Source organism: Pagrus pagrus (assembly GCF_965226575.1).
Source record: "Pagrus pagrus genome assembly, chromosome: 23".
Lineage (NCBI taxonomy): Eukaryota > Metazoa > Chordata > Actinopteri > Spariformes > Sparidae > Pagrus > Pagrus pagrus.
The window spans coordinates 13,781,380-13,799,842 of record NC_140205.1 but is presented as its reverse complement, the minus strand read 5'-3'; the positions used below and the strand labels follow the sequence as shown (position 1 = coordinate 13,799,842).

The 18,463-nt window shown below is 43.3% G+C and overlaps 1 protein-coding gene across 14 annotated transcripts in view; it reads right to left on the bottom strand.

The window, feature by feature from the left end:
* cald1a (caldesmon 1a) overlaps positions 1-18,463 on the bottom strand; it is a 59,746-nt gene that overhangs the window by 23,834 nt on the left and 17,449 nt on the right. For 12 of the 14 annotated variants that reach the window (XR_014621596.1, XM_084346496.1, XM_084346506.1 and 9 more), the window contains exon 2: positions 6,493-6,578. Coding sequence is in view for 13 of the 14 variants with exons in the window: in XM_084346496.1 (XP_084202622.1) it covers positions 6,493-6,569 (77 nt within the window). In the remaining variant the exon portion in view is untranslated. Of the gene's footprint in view, positions 1-6,492; positions 6,579-8,363; positions 8,498-18,463 lie in introns of those variants that run through there. The other 2 variants (XM_084346500.1, XM_084346507.1) reach the window with 2 other exon arrangements.

Below are 18,463 nucleotides of genomic sequence, written 5' to 3'. Positions count from 1 at the left end.
TAGCCCCGGCCCGTCTCAGTCTAAAGCTCCCCTGCTGGTGGTGTAAAAACCAAAACACCATTAAGTGCTCCGGCTCCCAGTCCGGACCACTAGCTGAACAGCTAACTGAGCTAACTAGCTAAGCGCAGCTACAGTAAGCAGCAGTTAGTGGTTACTCCGGTGATAAGCTGCCCCCATTTGTAGGGGAAAGAATTACATTTTTCTACTTGTAAGAGGAAGAATGTGTTACTTCATCTTTCAAAAGTAATATAAATAGTCTTGCTTTAAATACCCCCCCCCCCAACAAATCTTATTCTATTCATTATCTGTCAACTTCAGTTTAGTGCTCCCTGCAGTATAAAGTATATTAACTCTTATTTAAAATGCCAGAGTGATATGTGGTTTCTGTGGAAAAAAAATAAAGTGAAACAACTGCCTTAACTCCCAAAGGACTAACCCACCCCCGAAACAGCACCAAATGTCATGAGAAAGGGAAAACGACGACAGCTAAAAAAGGAACAAAAGAGTTCTTGGCGGCGACGACGACAATCTCAGGGTTAAAGATTCCTCAGTAGGAGAGAAGAACAAACTCCTAAAAGCTGAATTAGCATTCCTGTCAATCACGGCCTTGGCTAGAGACGCATACACACAACCAAGGCCCTGATTTAATATCCCTTTCCTTACCTCAGCCCCCCAAACCCTATCAGCATACTGACACAGAAATATGGAGAGAGGTGGAAGGGAGAGAGAGAAAAAAAAGAGAATGAGGATAAAGAGGAGAAGTGGGAAATGAAAGACGGGAAGGGAAAGGGCGTGAGCGATCATGGAAAAAGGAGTAATCTGCAGATTTCATCATGGACAACACCTTTTCCTGTACTGAGTGATGTGTAGTTATAAACTTCAGGTGCGAGTGTCTGTCAGAATAAAGCACGCAACAGATGCCTTTTTATGGGTGGCCAAGTACACACACTGTTGACTGACAGCTAATATGGGCCCCCACACACACAGACACACACATGTGGCTGATGCAGCTGAAAAGGAAATTAAAAAGTCTCGTTACATACGAGCGCAAATTCCTCATTCGCTCGAGTTTTCTTCACATGCTGCGTCGTACTGTAAAGCTGATTTTAGGCAGTGGACAGGCACACAAAACATCCCCATCAGCGAGCCTATTAGGGAGAAATATGTCCAAATATTTTCTTTACAGCGAAATATCTCAGAAATGTCAGTGAAAACAATTTGGGAAAAGCCCATGAGAAAAGACTTCTTCACCCCCTCCTCAAGAGGGGGGAGGGAGAGGAGCAAAGAGGAAGATAGAAAGAAAAGAAAAGCTGCTGTGAACGGAGGGGAGGGGAGGGGAGAGAAGGAAGGGATGGATGAGGAGAGGGGAGAGGGGAGAGGGGAAAGAGGGCGGGGGCTGTGCTTACGCTGTCAGAAATGCTGACCCATTCCCACGCTGGCCTCCCTGGACCGTTTCCCTTCCTACCGCCGGCCCAAAAGAACCACAACGTACCCCGTCTGTCTCCCTTCCCCACCCTGCTCTCTGGCTGGGCGGGCTCCAAGAAAACACAATGTTAGCTGTGATAAAATTCCCCCTGACTACATTTATTCTGACATGAAATATAAAGTTGCACTCTCTTGTGGAATGTACGAGTTAGCTTTAAAAAATGCGACTGCAACAATAGATTCACTCCCGTCCAAGCTGATGTGGTGAGTTCGACGTACGTGGCTCAACCTCTCCCTCCCTATCTCCATCGCTTTTTATCTCCATCTCCCTCTCTCTTCCTGCCAGAACCAAAAGGTTTACGATGCAGGACCGGGTCATGTTTGGAGCGGTCCATTCAACCAGGGCGGGGATTGTTTGCCCACGGCTCATTCACGGAGGATGGGTGTTATTTCCTCGGCCCTTCCTGGTCTCCAGGGGGGGAGGGGCAGATGTTGAGAATGAAGAGGAGGAAGAGGAGAGAGAGAAAGAGGAACTGAAGCAGGAGAAGGGAGATCAAAAGAGAGAAGATGAGGAGAAGGAGGAGGAGGAGGTTTGGAGAGAGTGAGAAGATGGAGGAAAATAAGAAGAACAAAGAAAGTGGAAGAAGATGAGAAGAATGAGAGGGAGGAAGCCGAGAAAGCAGAAAGATAGTAAGAAGGAGAAGAAAGACAGTGACACCCAGAAGAAGAGAAGGAGAGCGACAAGAAAAGAGGAGGTGGAGGAGGAGACGGGAGGAAAATGGCAAAAAATACCACTTCCAAAAAAGGACATCACAGACGAAATACAAAGTCTTTTCCAAAATCAACATTGTACATTTAGCCAAGCCTTAAATAAGATGCTTTCAACTTAAAGGAACATTTTGGGAACTGGTTTATTTGCTGTCTTGTCGAGAGTGATTGATTCTACTCTCATGTCTGTACAATAAATATGATTTAGCTGAGCACAAAGACGACAAGCACCACAAAAACTACCACCAGTTTTAGTTTTACTGAAAGTTACACGGGGGACTGTTATTCTTGGCGGGAAGCCGTGACTTCTATTAATCTTATCACTCTCACAGCAAAAAAAGCAAATAAACGAATTCCCCAAATTTTTGTTTTTTATTGTCTTAAGTGTTCAATATAGGTTCTTGAGCGTGTAAAAGCTCTTGGAAGTTCAAAAGGTCCCAGTCTGCTCCAACAGAAGCTCCTCTCTCCCACAGAAAACACTGCTCCCGAATGCCTCGTCAGTATTTTTTCCTTGCGTTTGTGACATCACACTGCCACCATGTCACACATGGTCACACACTTGCATATTTGTAATGCCTAACTGCTAGTTTGGCACGTAAGAATAAATTTAGCGCAGCTGCTCTGCTCAGGCGTGTGTGAGCTGACCAATCAGAGCAGACTGGGTATTCAAGAGGGGGGGGGGCTTAAAGAGGCAGGAGCTAAAACATAGTGGGTGCTGCAGCAAGTGAGAGTACGAGAAAACTAAATCTAATAGTGACCAGAAAATGAGCAGAATCTGTCTCCGTTAACCGTCTCACATACAACAGTGATGACTCACCACTGCGGTCATCCAGAACATTTCATCTACGTCCAGTGTGTAAATATTCTGCTCAGGCTAAGCCACCGCACTTAGCAGAGAGTAACAACAGCTCTCTCTTTGTAAACCATTCGTACTATCACTGTTACAAAAGGAAAACTATTTTTGGCCGAGGCAGAAACCCTCCGGTCACTGAATTGACTGGGAAAATTCCACATCTATGAGCTCTGTTAGGGGGGAAAAACAGACCGGTCGAGACATTCCTGTGTGACCGAGTGTTTCATTGAACAGCAATGTACAGAAACATCGACGAGCTGCACGGACTCTGTGAGAAACTTAAACAGAGCAGAAAACTCTGTGTGTGTGTGTGTGTGTGGCTTCACTGAACAGTACTAAATGTGAATTGAAGCCCATTGCACAGCTCTGTGTCAACAATCATTTTCTTACAACTACAACTGAGGCTGATGTAAGACAGAACAGGGAAGGCTTGGCTGTTCTCCCTCCACACACACACACGCACTCAGTTGCAGTTGAGAGAAGTGAATGGACCTTGTCAAGCCTTCATCACCTGATGCTGATCCAAACACACACACACACACTCACATGTATAGCACACGCACGCCCACATTTACACAGACACACACACCAGAAAAAAAAACAGAAGACGTCTCTCACACACACTCCCTCTCTCGCACACAGACAATCTCTCTGTCCCAGCATGTAGGAAACAGCTCATGGAGACCTGGCCAGTAAACACTTATAATAGCCAGGAATTTGGCATTCCTACAGCCGTTATTATATGGCCCCACACTCTCCCTGCGCTCTCAGCGCGCTCGGTGATGGTTGAATGGAAGCCGGCCAATGAGACAACATGTGGTTTTGACTAGTCCAACCAAGAGGGGCATGTAAATATTGATTGTTTCAATATATTGGCAGAAATGGAAACAATGTAGCGATGTAATCTTTTATCAATAACAGGAGCGGCGTGTTGCCTGCCAGCTGAAATTATTGCTGCTCGGACCAAATAAACAGTCATGAACAAACTCCCGCCGAGCCGAAAATGTAAATGTCGGAGGCGCTTACAACCTTTTACTCTTTTTCGCTCTCGGTCCATTTCTCTCTGTCAGTCGGTCCTCGTCTCGTCTCCTCTGTCGGCTCTTCTTGTTCTACATTTTCTGCCAAATTCCATCTCCTCCATGTTAACATAAACACTGCGAAACTGCATAAATAATTCTAGCAGCAGGGGGTTTATGGAGGTTTTAGGCCATGAAACATAACAACGGCATTAACCTTCACTTCAATCAGCTATTTAGAGTGCATCTTGGGAAATGAGGCATAAAAGTCGAATAGAGGTGAAAGTGAAAGGATGCCAAGAAAGACGACGCTACACAAAGTTAAAATATATAGGGATCCTTACCCTGTGGTTACAAAGGACTGGGTACGAGTAAGATGCCAGTAATTCTCACAGAGAGTCATCACCTGACTCTGCAGTTACCCTCCACTCAACGGCGTGTTTTAGCATCTTTAAGCTAATTGTTTTGGTTCTCTAGCCCCTAAACTTCGCTCTCATTACCCTTGTTTCTAGACAGAGCAGACAACTGTAAGATAAATGTCTTATAAACCCACTGCACGCTACCTGCCCAGCACCAAGTGACAGGCAGACAAAGATAGCAACTAGCTAGTATCCCATGCTAGCATCTTTAGCACCAATTATCATCCTGCTATAAGGTAAAAAAGCGCTCAGGCTCCTTTCTATTCCTTAAAACAAATCACACTCCTCCCGGCTCAACTAATCACAATCCCAGTAAGGGTGCCCCTGCAAAGTAGTGTTGAGGGGGAACTGAGAAGGTCAGAGCTGCTAGCTTGCTAGCTCTGAGGTTGTTGCTGTTGTTGTTTCCTATAGCGACAGGGATTTTTTAAAATACCCTTAGTATACATCCAGTGAGTCAGACTAGCAACTAGCTGGTGAGCGTAGAATAGCATTCAGCAGCTAAAGAGCAGGTATTTCCCTTAGGAGATGGTAGAGACCAAAACAGAGCTAAAAGACGGATGTAACTCAGTATTGGAGTTACATTTGCCATAAACACGACCCCAATTGAGCAATAACATTGTTCTACACTGAATATGTTGGCTGTCAACTGTTCGCTAACACGCTGCCATGTCATCTTTATAAAATGATAATACTATGTTGTGCCTGTTGTGCTTTTAGCTCGTTCCACTGCCCCCCAGTGACTGAAAGATGATGCAGAACTGATGCAGCTACATATCTCGGGTACAATTAATCCTGTTTATAAAGTACCACAAAGATTTAGTATATTTGACATAACTGTTTTGCAATTTCGTGTTACTTATCAGTGATATTTATGTGGATACCATCTATCTCTGATAAGCCATTGAGCCATTGAGGCAGGCCTTATTCAGAGCCCAAAATAAATAGGTTCAATTTCAAACAAACATAGCACCATCCATACTTCCCACACAAGCTGGCAGGCGCTTTATTCTCAAAGTCCTGGATGAATGACTTAGCCCTGAATTTCATGTCCTTCAGTACTGTAGATGATGTACACTGTTTTGCAGACTGCCAGTTCCTTTTTAAGAGAAATGCTATTTTACCTGGAGTAAAGGGCCTTGCTCATGGCCTAAGGTAAATGCTGCTCACGTATTCTTGTGTCATAAAAAAGAGTTATCAGAGAGAAACATCTATGTATTCAGCGGTGGTCAGACCTATGTCAGCTTGTTTTTCATCAGTGATGGAGTAACTGGCTCTAATAAAACTCTTCTCACAGATACATCAAACAGGCAAGTGACCTTGGCTAGTATCTGCATCCCCATCGCCCTCATCCTTAATTGGACGGGCTGCAGAACAGATGAGGAGACTTTTTGTGAAAAGGCCCTGTAAAATACCTCCCTGGCACACTATGTATCAAGTTCTCACAATAAAACCCCTCTTTTTACTATTTTTGATTACTCCACTTGGCGTGTTACCACTCAATCAATTTGTTGAAATGAACTTCAGTTTAATCAATTTCTTCCATTGAATCAAAGAGAGTTCACAAGGCCACAGAATCTGGGAGAGAAAATTGGAAAGAGGGAGGGAGGGCATGATTGAACATTCCCACTTAAAGGTCATCACATTGCTTATCAGATTTCTTATCAACCTTCTTTTTCTTCGAGCCCGAGCTGGAGGAAGCCAATATTTGCTGAGCGATGTTTTTAAAGACCCAGAGGAGGGTCTGAGCTATTAAAGCCGGCTCCCTCCTGTTCCAACTTGGCATGAACATCAGACAACCAGCGCTTCATTACACAACACAGGCTGCTCCCTCAGCTTCACACAACCTAAGTAGTAAGATCTTAGGTGACAGCAACGTAGCCCGCTCTGTGGCAGGAAGTATAAATGAAGCCATTGTGGAGGATTGACTTTTAAAACACTTTCTTTGCAGGAGAATTAGTTAGAAAATCCTGGAGTGCTAATCTGAATGAAAGACAAATCAAATGGGTCGTACCGTTCGGCCTCCAGGCGCATCTCCTCCCGCTTCTGCCTCCTCAGCTCCCGGCGCCGCTCAAAGTCCATTTCCTCCATGATTGTGCCCTGATGGATGACATCATTGAACCAGACATGTTAATTCAGTCAATTCCAGGAAGGAAGATAGGAAAGAAAGACGGAAAGACATTCATTTAAGTGTCCGGAGAGGGCAGAACTGGTTCCTCAGTCAAACAAGGTTTATGGTTAACAAAACACTGTTGAAATCCTTCAGATTTTCATCAAATTAAAACCCACTTCTGATGACTTCACCTTCGCACACAGAGGATTCACAGGAGTAATGATCTTTGATTTAATCACATTTGTCCACAGTGCTGTGACTGTGGTGGAGAACGGTCTGGCTGCATCAGCTATCATTCTGGTATAGGGGGAAAACGCTCTGGCTTGTTCCCATTTCTTTAGACCAGTCACCATCGTATTGGGCGGTGCTAACCCAGGATTTATGGTGGCTTTGCAAAATAGTGTCAGAGGGGAACTTCTTTTGCAAGTGTTGAGTTCAGTTCTGGCATTAAAATGGCTAAATCCCCTCAAAAAGAACAGGCTTGTTTAGGCCTGTACAGTTAGCGACAGGTTAGGGTAACTTGTTTCCATAGTGACGGGGATTTTGAAAATGGTAACAGGCAGACAGCAAAAGGGTGAAGGACGCTGTCGATGGCAGGCTTATACCAACAGTCTACATTCATCATCTAATCGATATCAGCCTCACTGTTTTAAATAAACAGAACATGCAACAGAGCTTTTATTTTGAAGGTGCAATATGTAATTATTTTAGTAGAAAACATACTCCAACACTCCGCTGGTGCTCCGGGCTTCCAGTCTGGACCACTAGATGCACGGCTAACTGAGCTAAGTAGCTAATGGCAGCTCTAGTTAGCAGCAGTTAGCGGTTACTCCGGTTACTCCGCTGCCCTATATTTGTTTTGAGTATGAATTCGCCACGGGAAGCACAAGGCATCTCTCACCGTGGCTAACGCTAACAGCTATCGCTTAAAAGAAAATCCATCCATAAAAGAAGATGGTCAATTTGAGCATGTTATCAACAGCATTTGTAATTTTTCAAAGAACTAGAATAGTTGAGTTGCTGCTCAGTAGGTCATTGTCATATTTTAACTCACTGTTCACTACTCACACAAATCAACCAGGACTTGTAAAGAAGTCGATTTTTGAGTCTCATTCATAACTCTTCAATACTGATGCCTTTGAATCGACCTGACCTACAATCCCAAAGCGTCAGTATTTGACAAGTTGGAAATGAGATTCAAAAAATTTACTTCCTTACAAATGGGACGTTTAAGGACTACAGCAAGTACAATCCAGCCGTCTACACGCAGCGCTGACCAGAAGCGTGAAGCCATATCTTCCTGTATACGAGTCTCAGCCTTAGCTGCTAGATCTATGCCCACAGACTTTGTGTGGAGAAACACAGGAATGTGGCAGAAACATAAAAGAAAGAAGAAGAAGAGCAGACACAGAAAGAGGGAGGAAGGAGAAGCCAACACAGGATGTTAACTCAATCAGTTAAGAGCAACGCTCACTAAAAATACCCCGCTAGGGAACATGACTGGCTGCGCAGTGAGGAGCAAGACCACCCAGGAGCTGCTGAGCCTCCCATCGTACATCCACATATCCCCGCTAAACCGCCGGCAACATGTACCGTACACCGGAGCAGAGTGAGCAGACGCTGGTTGAGCGCTTGAGGGAAAACGACAAAGGTGCATGACAGCCCCTGGGGTACGAAGACATTTAAATACTTGAAAAGCAAAGCAGACTGTGGCAGGAAATAAGATGCTTTAAAAGTGCAGTAGGACAGAGGAAGAACTACGACTGTCATACCTTGAATAAGCCTTCAAACAATGTGTTTCCCTTCAGACCATACCAGCTTCTCACAAAGCCTCCTCCAAGCTGAGACACAATGCAACCACGTCTGCTAATAGTCTCCCACAGTCCGGCCTCAGCTGACAGAAAAAGGCAAATGCCTGTTGCTTCCCCTCCCTGCTAGTCGTCCCTCCCTCCATCCCTCAGTGACCTCCTTCCTTCTTTTCCCCTCAGTCTTACCCCCCTCCTCCTCCCTCCCTATCTCTACTGCTGGCTTTTCCTGTGTTGTTTACCTTCATGTCAGAGCTTCGGCTAAACTCTCTTCTAGGACATGACTCGGCACTTGAGGCCGGCTTCCTGTGTGTCACAGGCATGTTTTATTGCCCGGGGTCAGCAAGGGCCTCGTTGTACATGGACATCTGTATATGACTATGCATGCACACAAGCATGTAGGTGCAACATTTATGTGCATTCATTCACGCTCATAAGCATACTAATGAGCACACGCAGATGTTCGCACGGACAGGAAACACAAAAGGAACCACGACTCCAAGACTCCTAACCCCCCCCCTCCACTGCATCTTCTCACCCATTCGCCTTCCCCCTGTGAGCCCGTACAGTAAACACAGCCGCGTCTTTCCACACTGCAGAGACTCGGAGGAGGGAGAGATATTTTAAATACCGCAAAAATTCACTCTCTATGTTTAGATGCGCGCTTTAGTGTCATTTGTGAAACGGGGGGGGGGGGGGAGAGAGTCGCTTGGATGTGGGGCTATTCATACAACCGTAATTAAGACAAAATGAGAGCAATAACTGAAACCGACAAGGCCTCCAAACATCACCAGTCTAATCACATACTTCCTAGAACCGGCGACGCCAAGGGAGACAAAGTTATTAGTAACGCAAGCACGGCAGCATTTAAATTTGGAGCCATTGTTGCAAATAATGCATGATTTATGCCGCTGAGAAGACTGTGTTTTCACTGAGTGTTCGCTTTTGTCTAAAAATGAGTCATGGATAGTTTAAAAATGTGTCGTTAGAATAAAAGGTTTGTCAACAAAATGATCAGGGAGTGGATCGCATATACGAGCTTCTACGTGAATAATAAACCTGAAGATAATGGGGAGTTTTTTCAAGCTGATATATAATGTATGAATAGAGCTGTTCAGTGAATGCAGCGCAGTCACATTGTCTTGTCTCCACATGGGAGAACAGCAGGACAGAAGAGGAAGCCTGTGGCTCGCAGACAAGGCCCTCGGTACGACGTCGAAATGTAACTGTTGTGTATATCACTGGAGGGACCACCCACACTCTGCAAAAGCTAACAGAGGCAGAACGAGAGGAAGACGGCATTCCTTAAAGTTGAGCAACCTGGAGTCACAAGTTTGTGACATTTTCAGACTTTTTACAAGTTCAGCCCGTCTTCGCCTGTCCACTGTAAAACCCTTTTTCTTCCTCCCTTCGCTGCATCTGTCCATTTATTCCACCATTTATCCATCCATCCGTCCCGCCCTCCCTCCTTACTCTGTCTCTCTTTTCTCTCCCCTGCTCCCCCCTTTCTCTTCCCCTGTCTGCACCAACCTTCTACAATGGCTATAATGACACATTTACCAGTCAAATTACTACCTGTCGAGACTGCCAGACCCTGGCACAGAACCCAGTGTCTAAGTGCCAGCCTTTTAAGAAGCCCTAAAAGCCAAGTTGATATTATCCTGACAGCCACTGGGATTACACCACCTTATAATGCCTCTATCTTCTCACGAAGCCTCGAGTTAAAAGCACCAAAACAATGGGCCCCTATCGGCCAAATGAGGCACAAAGTAAATTCGAGCAGCAGTCTGTGAGTGAGGCTGAAGAATAAGTATGGGCCAGCAGCACGTCTATTTTTGGATTTGCTGAAATGTTCCGAACGCTGGCTTAGCATTCTGCGAGACGAGAAGACTGCAGCTTTTCGGTCAGATTGGTTCCTGCGATACTCGGGGCGACTGTCCCCTCGCAACCCTTTAGACAAACACATTAATCTCCACATTATGGTTATGGAGCTATGCGAGGAATGCTCCTATTTAACCTCTGATTTTAGCAGAGGGGACTTGAAAGAGCCTCCCAATTACTCATTCACATGCCAGTCAAGAGAAAAAAAACCCCCCTCCTCCTCCTTTGGATCTTTAATGTGTGCAGCGACTGTTTTGCTTGTTGAATAAAGGGAATTAATGGGAAGATAAACAAGCAAAAACTAGCTTAGCGCGAGCTATGTGCTTGCCAGCTGTGAGGCTGGCAAATAAAAGAAACAATGGTGACTTGTTACAGCTGGTTACGAGGCTCAGTCACACACATACACCCACTGCTTCATTTTTTTAAATGACCTTTATGACCGTAAAACAAAATCCAGTTCTTAATTGTGACATAGTCTGAAACATACTTGAATCAAACATGTTGGAACATGGCGTACTTTAGGGATTAACATGAAAATCTTACATTAATCCCTCACTGGATAGCAATGTGGTAAGACAAGAAAGTTAATTATTGTCAATTGTTGACATGCTAACATGCTAGCAGCTCTGTGAGTCCAGGCAGAGCAGTGGTTTAAGCTAAATGCTCACATTGTCAGGATAACGTGTTCACAATGACAATGCTAACATGCTAATGTTAAGCAAGTATAATGTTTATGATGATCACTATGTTCTTTTAGTTTGTTAGCGTGCTAAAATGTGCTAATGGAATGAGTCCTACACCTGCAAATGAGTTAAGGTGCGTTCACACCGGACCTTTTATTTTTGTCGCTGTCGCTCATGTCGCTCCAAAAAAATCGCTCGGTTGCTCAGCTGCAGTCGCTCGTCGGCACAATTCAACAGATCGCTCTGATAACGTCATTCAAGCGATTCCAGTGAATTTCACGTCGCTCGGAGGCGCCCATTTCTTCCCGTTTTCAACGGTATACGCGGCTGACAACGGCCCAGTTTGACGAGCTGTTGGCGAGAATCGGAGGCAGGAATTGCCCGGTTGGACACCAACTACAGGCGCTCCATCCCAGAGCGCCTGGCCATTTGTCTCCGGTGTTTGTGTGTGTCAACGTAAAGCCGGCTTTGCTCTTCCGGACCGGTGGAGTTGTATTACGTTTACATGGTTTCAGTAGTTGTCATAATTAGGCCTACATATAGATTACGCTGAGCGACAAGCGACTGACGGCCAGAGAGTTGGGGTTTCTCAACTCGAGCGACAGAGCGTTTTTTCGCTCCGTCGCTCGGACGCTGTCGCTCAGAGCCCCAGCGACATTTCGCCTGAGCGATTAATCGCTCAGTCGCTCGTTTGCATTAACTTAATATGTAAACTTGTCGCCAGCGACAAAAATAAAAGGTCCGGTGTGAACGCACCTTTAGCAATTTTGTTCCTTACTATTCTAACTTTAAATCAGCAACTTGTAGATTGATCAGTTTATAGTAATGTGTGTATACTACAGTGTAGTAAGATGCTTAGTGTTGGTGAAGTCGAAGTCATGCAACCATGACGTGGTTTGTTTTTAGCTTAGCGCTAAATGTTAGCTTCTTGCGCCTGGCGATTGCATTTACGCTTCAAAAATCATAAAAGTGGTGTACATCTGTGAAGATTATCTCGCTGAACAAAATGTGTAAGTATCATAAACATGTGCTGGCCAAAGAGCTTATTTTCTGCAATAATCCAAAATCTGCTTTTTGCAGAGGCAAACAGGCCGGTGCCAACTTCCGGGTTAGCCTTGTTGTGGGTATTTGGTCACGACAAACAGTATTGGAAATTGAGTTTCTGGTCTATATACCCTTTAATTTTCATCTAAAGGAAAATGTAGAATGTAAAAAGTAGGGCCATCTACCAGTGCCAACACAAACCAGTCTGTAGTTACCATATCTGTACCCTATATATAAGGAACTGTGGATTATTACAAGGCCTAAGTTTACAGAGTACGGACATAAAAGCAACCACAGTCATGCTACACGTACTGCTGCTCTCCTCGTGGCCTCCAGAGGACCACACTGCTCTCTGTAGAGAGGAGAGGAGTTATATGTCTCGCAGCTATAGAGTCACAGCTGTGCAGGTGTCCAGGTGAAGAGAAGTATTCCAGTAATGTGGAATGTGAAGGCTACCCTGGCACAAAGCCTGGCCTTTTCCAGTCTTTGCATCAATGGAAGAACATATTTGGTCCACCTGCTACAGTGGTATGTTGGAGAAGTGAAGAACCGACTCGTCACATCACATTCAGCTGATACAAGCGACAGTTTAATGTGCGTTAGTAAAACATGTTGTAAGACTGTTACATAAAAATAGATACTGTCAAATTATATTGAGATAATAACCAATAGGTACGATATATTTTAGTATGTGGTCCCTTTCCTGTGAAAGCAGAGCTTTCACAAAACCTCAGGATTTCAGTATTTTGACACAAGCTGTCTCCACCTATCAATACTCAGTCAGCCAGGGCTTCTAGTCAAAAGTTGAAGAGGGTGAAAATACAATCGTCTTCACATTCTGACAAATTTGAGGCTTTTATTGTGACAGCAGAATTGCGTGTCTTTAAATACTGTCATGGGTCTGCCATGACTAGCCTGACATGTGTGAATCACCTCTCTTTCACAACAGAAATGACACACAACCTCTCTGTCCGTCTCTGCTAATAGTCATCTTGGCTTAAATGGCACACTGTAGGGTTTTCTTGAATATCAAGTCAAATTCAGTGTTTCTCTCATTGTTTTGAGTGTATCCTTGAGACCTAACAGAGTGGTGTAAGGGGCGGCGTCTTAGTTAGCATCGCTTTGGTTCCTCCGACAAAAAGCCTTTGGGATTTTTTAATTGGATTTTGGAACGTAAGATCTGTGGCGAACACAAGATTATGATACATACATGTTTTGTTCAGCAAGATAATCTTCACAGATGAACACCACTTTTGTGATTCTCGAAGTGTAAAATAAGTCGCTAGAAGCAAAAAGCTAACGTTAGGCTACAAACAGATGACACTGCTGTCGCAACGCTTCTTCTTCGCTAGCTAGCAGTTGTCTTCTCACTAGATTTGCTTTTTTCTTCACTAGATTAACTTTTAATAACTGAAATAACATGAAACTGAAGGTTAACTGTGTCATCCAAGTGCTCAGGCGAGTATATCACAAATGTATTAAATAACACTGTATAAAAGAGCAGACAAGTCCGCAAATTAGCCCCAGTGGCTAACCATTCTTAACATGTTCAATTTTTGCTATTTGTAATACAGTTTTTTAAAACCACAATACAGTATGTCTAAAACTATCTCAGAGCATGAAAACAATCAAATTTTATGAGTTATGTCCTTTCAATATGAAGTAATGGTCAGGGCAGAGAGACATGCTTATGCTAATTGTGCAATTGCAAAATTCACTGCAATGAAATCAACAAAATGTTGCTTCATAGCACCACTAGTAGTGGTCACAAAAGAGCAGCCATGCTGCACATTGTTCCTGCAGTATTGCACTGAAGCACATCATTAAAGACTCCATGCTGGGAACGATTTTTCAAGTGCATGTAGGTACGTAGGAGCTAATTGATCATGTGGGAATACAACCACTAACACTGACATGTATAGCTATAGGACATTCGACTGTAAATTGTCCACTTGTGGCAGAATCGGATGCTTAACTTGACAGGAGAAGAGCATTCGTGCACAGGCCGAACGAGATGAGAAAACGAGAGAGACAGAGGTCTATTGGATCAGTCTAAAGCAAGTATTCTGGCAAAGAAGGAATGATCATTTTATGATGATTTTATCACGCAGATAAAGCCCCTGCAGTAAAACAGGGAAATAAAGAGAGAGAGATAGTGCATCCCTGTAGGTAGTGCACACTAACAGCTGTTTAGGCTGAGACTCTGGGGACAGTTTGAGTTGGGTAAACCTTAACGTTTTCTGCAGGGGTAAGGAGTCTCCTGAGAGAAGTGTGACGGGGCGGTTAAAATATGTGCAGCCTGTGTGTGAGGGGTGCGCGCATCACGATAAACAGTATTTAACAAACAAGACTTACATTTGTAAATGTGTTCTGCGTGTGTCTTTATGTAAACGCGTGTGGGGAAAGTGTCTGCAGATGTGTATATGAATGATTGCTCGCTCTTGTAAGCGAGTGCGAGCGCACGCTTTTACTACTGAAATACTGGAAATACGCGAGGCCGCCGCGAGTAGAGTATGTGTGTGTTTATGGTTCAGTAAAAATGTGTGTACATGTGTGATATCCATCACCACCTACAGTGCTGTGTTTGGAAAGCTGGCCTTGTGGTTGTGGTTTTTCTGTGTTATGGCTCTCCGCTCACACGTCCAGGCATCGGCAGCATTAACACGTTTACAGTCCCAGGATGCAGAGCGGCTGTGGATGAGCATTCATAAATTCACTGGAGGTTTTTTGGCGCACCGACGCCAAGAATTTCTCCCTTTCTTTCCATCTCCGCTCGTCCCTCTCTCGGCTTCATCTGTCATCTAGAATCTCTTTCTCTGGCTGACAGATACCGATACACTGGTGGACTGGTATTATTGGCCGATACTGAATATTGGTGTGTAATCCAGCAAGGGGTGAGTCTATCTGACCTAAGGCAGTAAACTAGGCTATTGTTGCTCTATTCGCTTATGCAATAAAGCAAGACTGAACAGATAATGATGACATAATTCAATCGAGAAGTAATGTGAGGGAGCATTTTGGATTGATCACCACACATGATAAAACTTTAACAAAGATAGGGCTGTTTCCTCACTTTGCAAAACGCAGCTGCTTCACAGTAATGTTAGCTTTTCATGGTAGCATGTTACATTAGCTTGTCATTTGTGAGGCTATAGTGTATTTTAGGTTTCAGCTATGTTTTACTCAAGTTCATTGGAGCTAATTACTGTGTTAGATGTAGATTTGTGATGTAAAGAAAAAAAAAGATAGCTGTTGTAAACTAGCTAGCAAACATTAATGTTACTAAAGCTAGCTAATGTTAATGTTGCTAATGCCATCCAGTTAACATTAGGGCAGTACAGTGTGCTGGGAACTAGAACTTGTGCTTCTTTTTCGCAACTACTAAGACAAAAGAAACAATGTAAACAAGACAAACATTTTAAAATTATTAATACATGATCATAATAATCTTTTTAAGGAAAAGAGATACTTTTATTCTGCACCTTTCTACAAGCTCTTCGACATGAAATTGAAAATGTTTATTTTCAATCTGTTGATCAGGAGTTTTATGGGCTGCAAGTTTTATTTTTCTTATTACAAACTCTTTAAATGTTGTTGAAGGTTGTTGTAGATACTATTTCATTCAAATTTGCATTTTATTGTTGTGTTTTTGTCTTTTTTCCAGTAAAATGCCCACTCAGTACATGTGTCTTTAACTAAATTTGAAGACTCCTTAACAGAAATGTTGGTTTGTGATGTGTTTATGCAAGTTTTCTTTAAAAAAATTCCAAATATAAATTTCAGCCTCAAAAATCCAGTATCGGTCGCCTGTACTACAAGTTTTTTTTTTTTTTTTACCCTTTTTCTCACTATTTCTGCTCCTCTTGGACCAAAATGCAGTAGCTTAGCCAACAGCTGCAGACTATGTGTTCAGCTATAATATGAGGAGACTCGGGGCTGGTTGGCTATGAATTAAGGTTAGTACGTGGTTTAATTTTATACGAATTACCCATGTCCAAGCCCCCGAGCTTCTTTCTCTATTTGTCTTTGTCTGCATCTGCGTGCCACAGTGTGAATTTCAACCACAATAGCTTCTGTTGTCAAAGCCGAGGTCTTCAGCTGCGACTATATATTCAAGGCAACATGAGAGGTGGCCAACTGCATCAGACCTCAGCTCAATCTCAATACCATCTGCTTTCCACTCACACTCTATCTCATCCAAAACAAATTTTTGCAAGTGTGGCTTCGGCTCGAATGGGGAAAATTTTCACCGAGCATGAGCAGGCGGTATTCATAGGCAAACCTGAGAAGCTAACACCGCAGTGGCAAGTGAAATGCGGCGGAATAACACGCTGATGGTTTTAAGGGTTGGGGCGAGAAATGGACTCAAGTCTTTGAATGCCTATGAGGACTTCAGATCCATAGTGATCAGGCACAATCCTCCCCCAAATCACCCCACAATCTCGTATGTGCTGACTTTAGCTTTCAGATAAAAGATGAACCAGCAAGGGGAAAATCTCACATGGGTGTAAGGAAAACCCTGCAGGTTAAAGATGTGAAGTTTCCATTTGGTGAAGAAAAAGGAGACTCGTGCATTCCCAGACAATGGTTCACATTCCATAACACGTCTCTGTGCCCTGTGAATCATACACACTGAGACAGACTGACTGAGGTTATCTGTTCACACACACAGCCAAGAAAATCTCAATGGAATACCTCTGATGCTTTATATTTCACAGGGTGCGAGCAGGCTACATTAAGCGCTGCTGGAGCAAACCATCCACTGAATTTATCACAGAAGCAGTGACCCGAAACAATCAGTATTCATGAGTGAGGCAACAATCGCAGTAAAAGTAGTTACTGTCGAAGTTGATATTTTAAGTTAACCATTCTGCTTCAGATCAGCCCCACAGATTTCAACAGATGTTGTTCAAATGTTGCGAAACTCTGATCGGTGCACAGAAATACATGACTTCACTTTTGTCCAGCTGAGCCAGGCCCCCTTCAAACTAATAAGAAATGGCAAGACGAAAACACGAATATAGAAATCTGTCATGCAGGAACCAACAAAGTCATTATATTTGTGAAAATGTATGTTAATGTAGGAAAAAGAAGAGAATTCAGGATAGATGTCAAGGTCTTTAAAGGATAACTCTGGTTTATTACTTTTATTATTTGGCTTTATAGTTCTGTCCTTCGGCCATCATTGTTTATGGATTAAAACTCGCCAAGTTAAATGCAGACACCTGCCAAGTTATGTGTGTAGTCTCCAGAAACATGTGAGAAGTTAGTGAAAATGATTTAAAAGTAAAAACGAAAAACCAACTGAGAAATTATTACCCAATTAAAACCCCCAGTTTTTGAGGAACAGTAGCTACAAATGACAATTACGGGGCTAAAACAAAGTGTAACACTGAACTCCAGACTACATTTTACACTGGCTGCACTGGTGTCTACTTAGCTGCCTCCATAAAAGTTAATTAAATTTCTTGGCACATTGTGTAAATGATTTCAAACAGCAATAAAGGTGCAACTTATGAAAAAGTTTGCTGGCAGTTGACATATATTTGGGTGCATGTGCGACCAAAATACTCAATTTTGGCCCACTGTACTTGCCATACAGTAGTCCCCCATTCACTGTTTTCCTTCGCATTGAGATTATTAGCACTATATTGGATGCGCTTTCAGTTTTACTTCCAAATACTCAGACTTTGTTGATGCCTGATACTTAAAAACTTAAGACCCTAAAAACTGAAAGTATCCTTGTGCAACTCAGCTATAACCCTCATGACACAGTCTTACTGTCTCAAACAGTATTTATATGCTCATGATAACAAATATAATTTGTTTCAATTATCTTTCCAACAGACAAATCCCTTTTGGAGAGGAAGCTGAAGTCTGATACTTTCTACACTCGTGTGCTGCGCTGATAAAAACAAATGACTCGTAATGTTGCATTCTTGGATCCTGTGTTTTATTTTCCACTGTCAGCGATAAACGTTGAGAACACTGTCATCTGTCGTATATATTTAGAGTGTGACTCACTGTTTTTTTCTTTTACATTTTTTTCTCCTCTCCCAGTCCCACACATGGATGCAAGTTTCATACTGCTCGTCACAGCATGAGATCTGAAGGTATAATAACCTTTTTGCCATCTGTGGAGACACAGCTGAAAACACCTGCGCTTCAGCGGCTGGCGTTCTCCTCCAGGCTGAGGGTGTGTTTATGTGTCCTTAAACCTCATGCCTGAAGCTAAGTCACACTTGAATTGCAATAAAAACATAACCCCAACACGCCATATCAATCATCGGCATGTCACAGCTTTTGGAGAGCAGGTTCTAGCACACAGATGCTCCGTTTTTAGCTGCAAACACGTCTTCATTCTCATTTTTCGAAGAGATCTAACTAAATCCAGCTTCAGCAGGTTTCACATTCCCACTTGAAGCCCTTCAAAGCTAACCACTGAATTGAGATGATAAA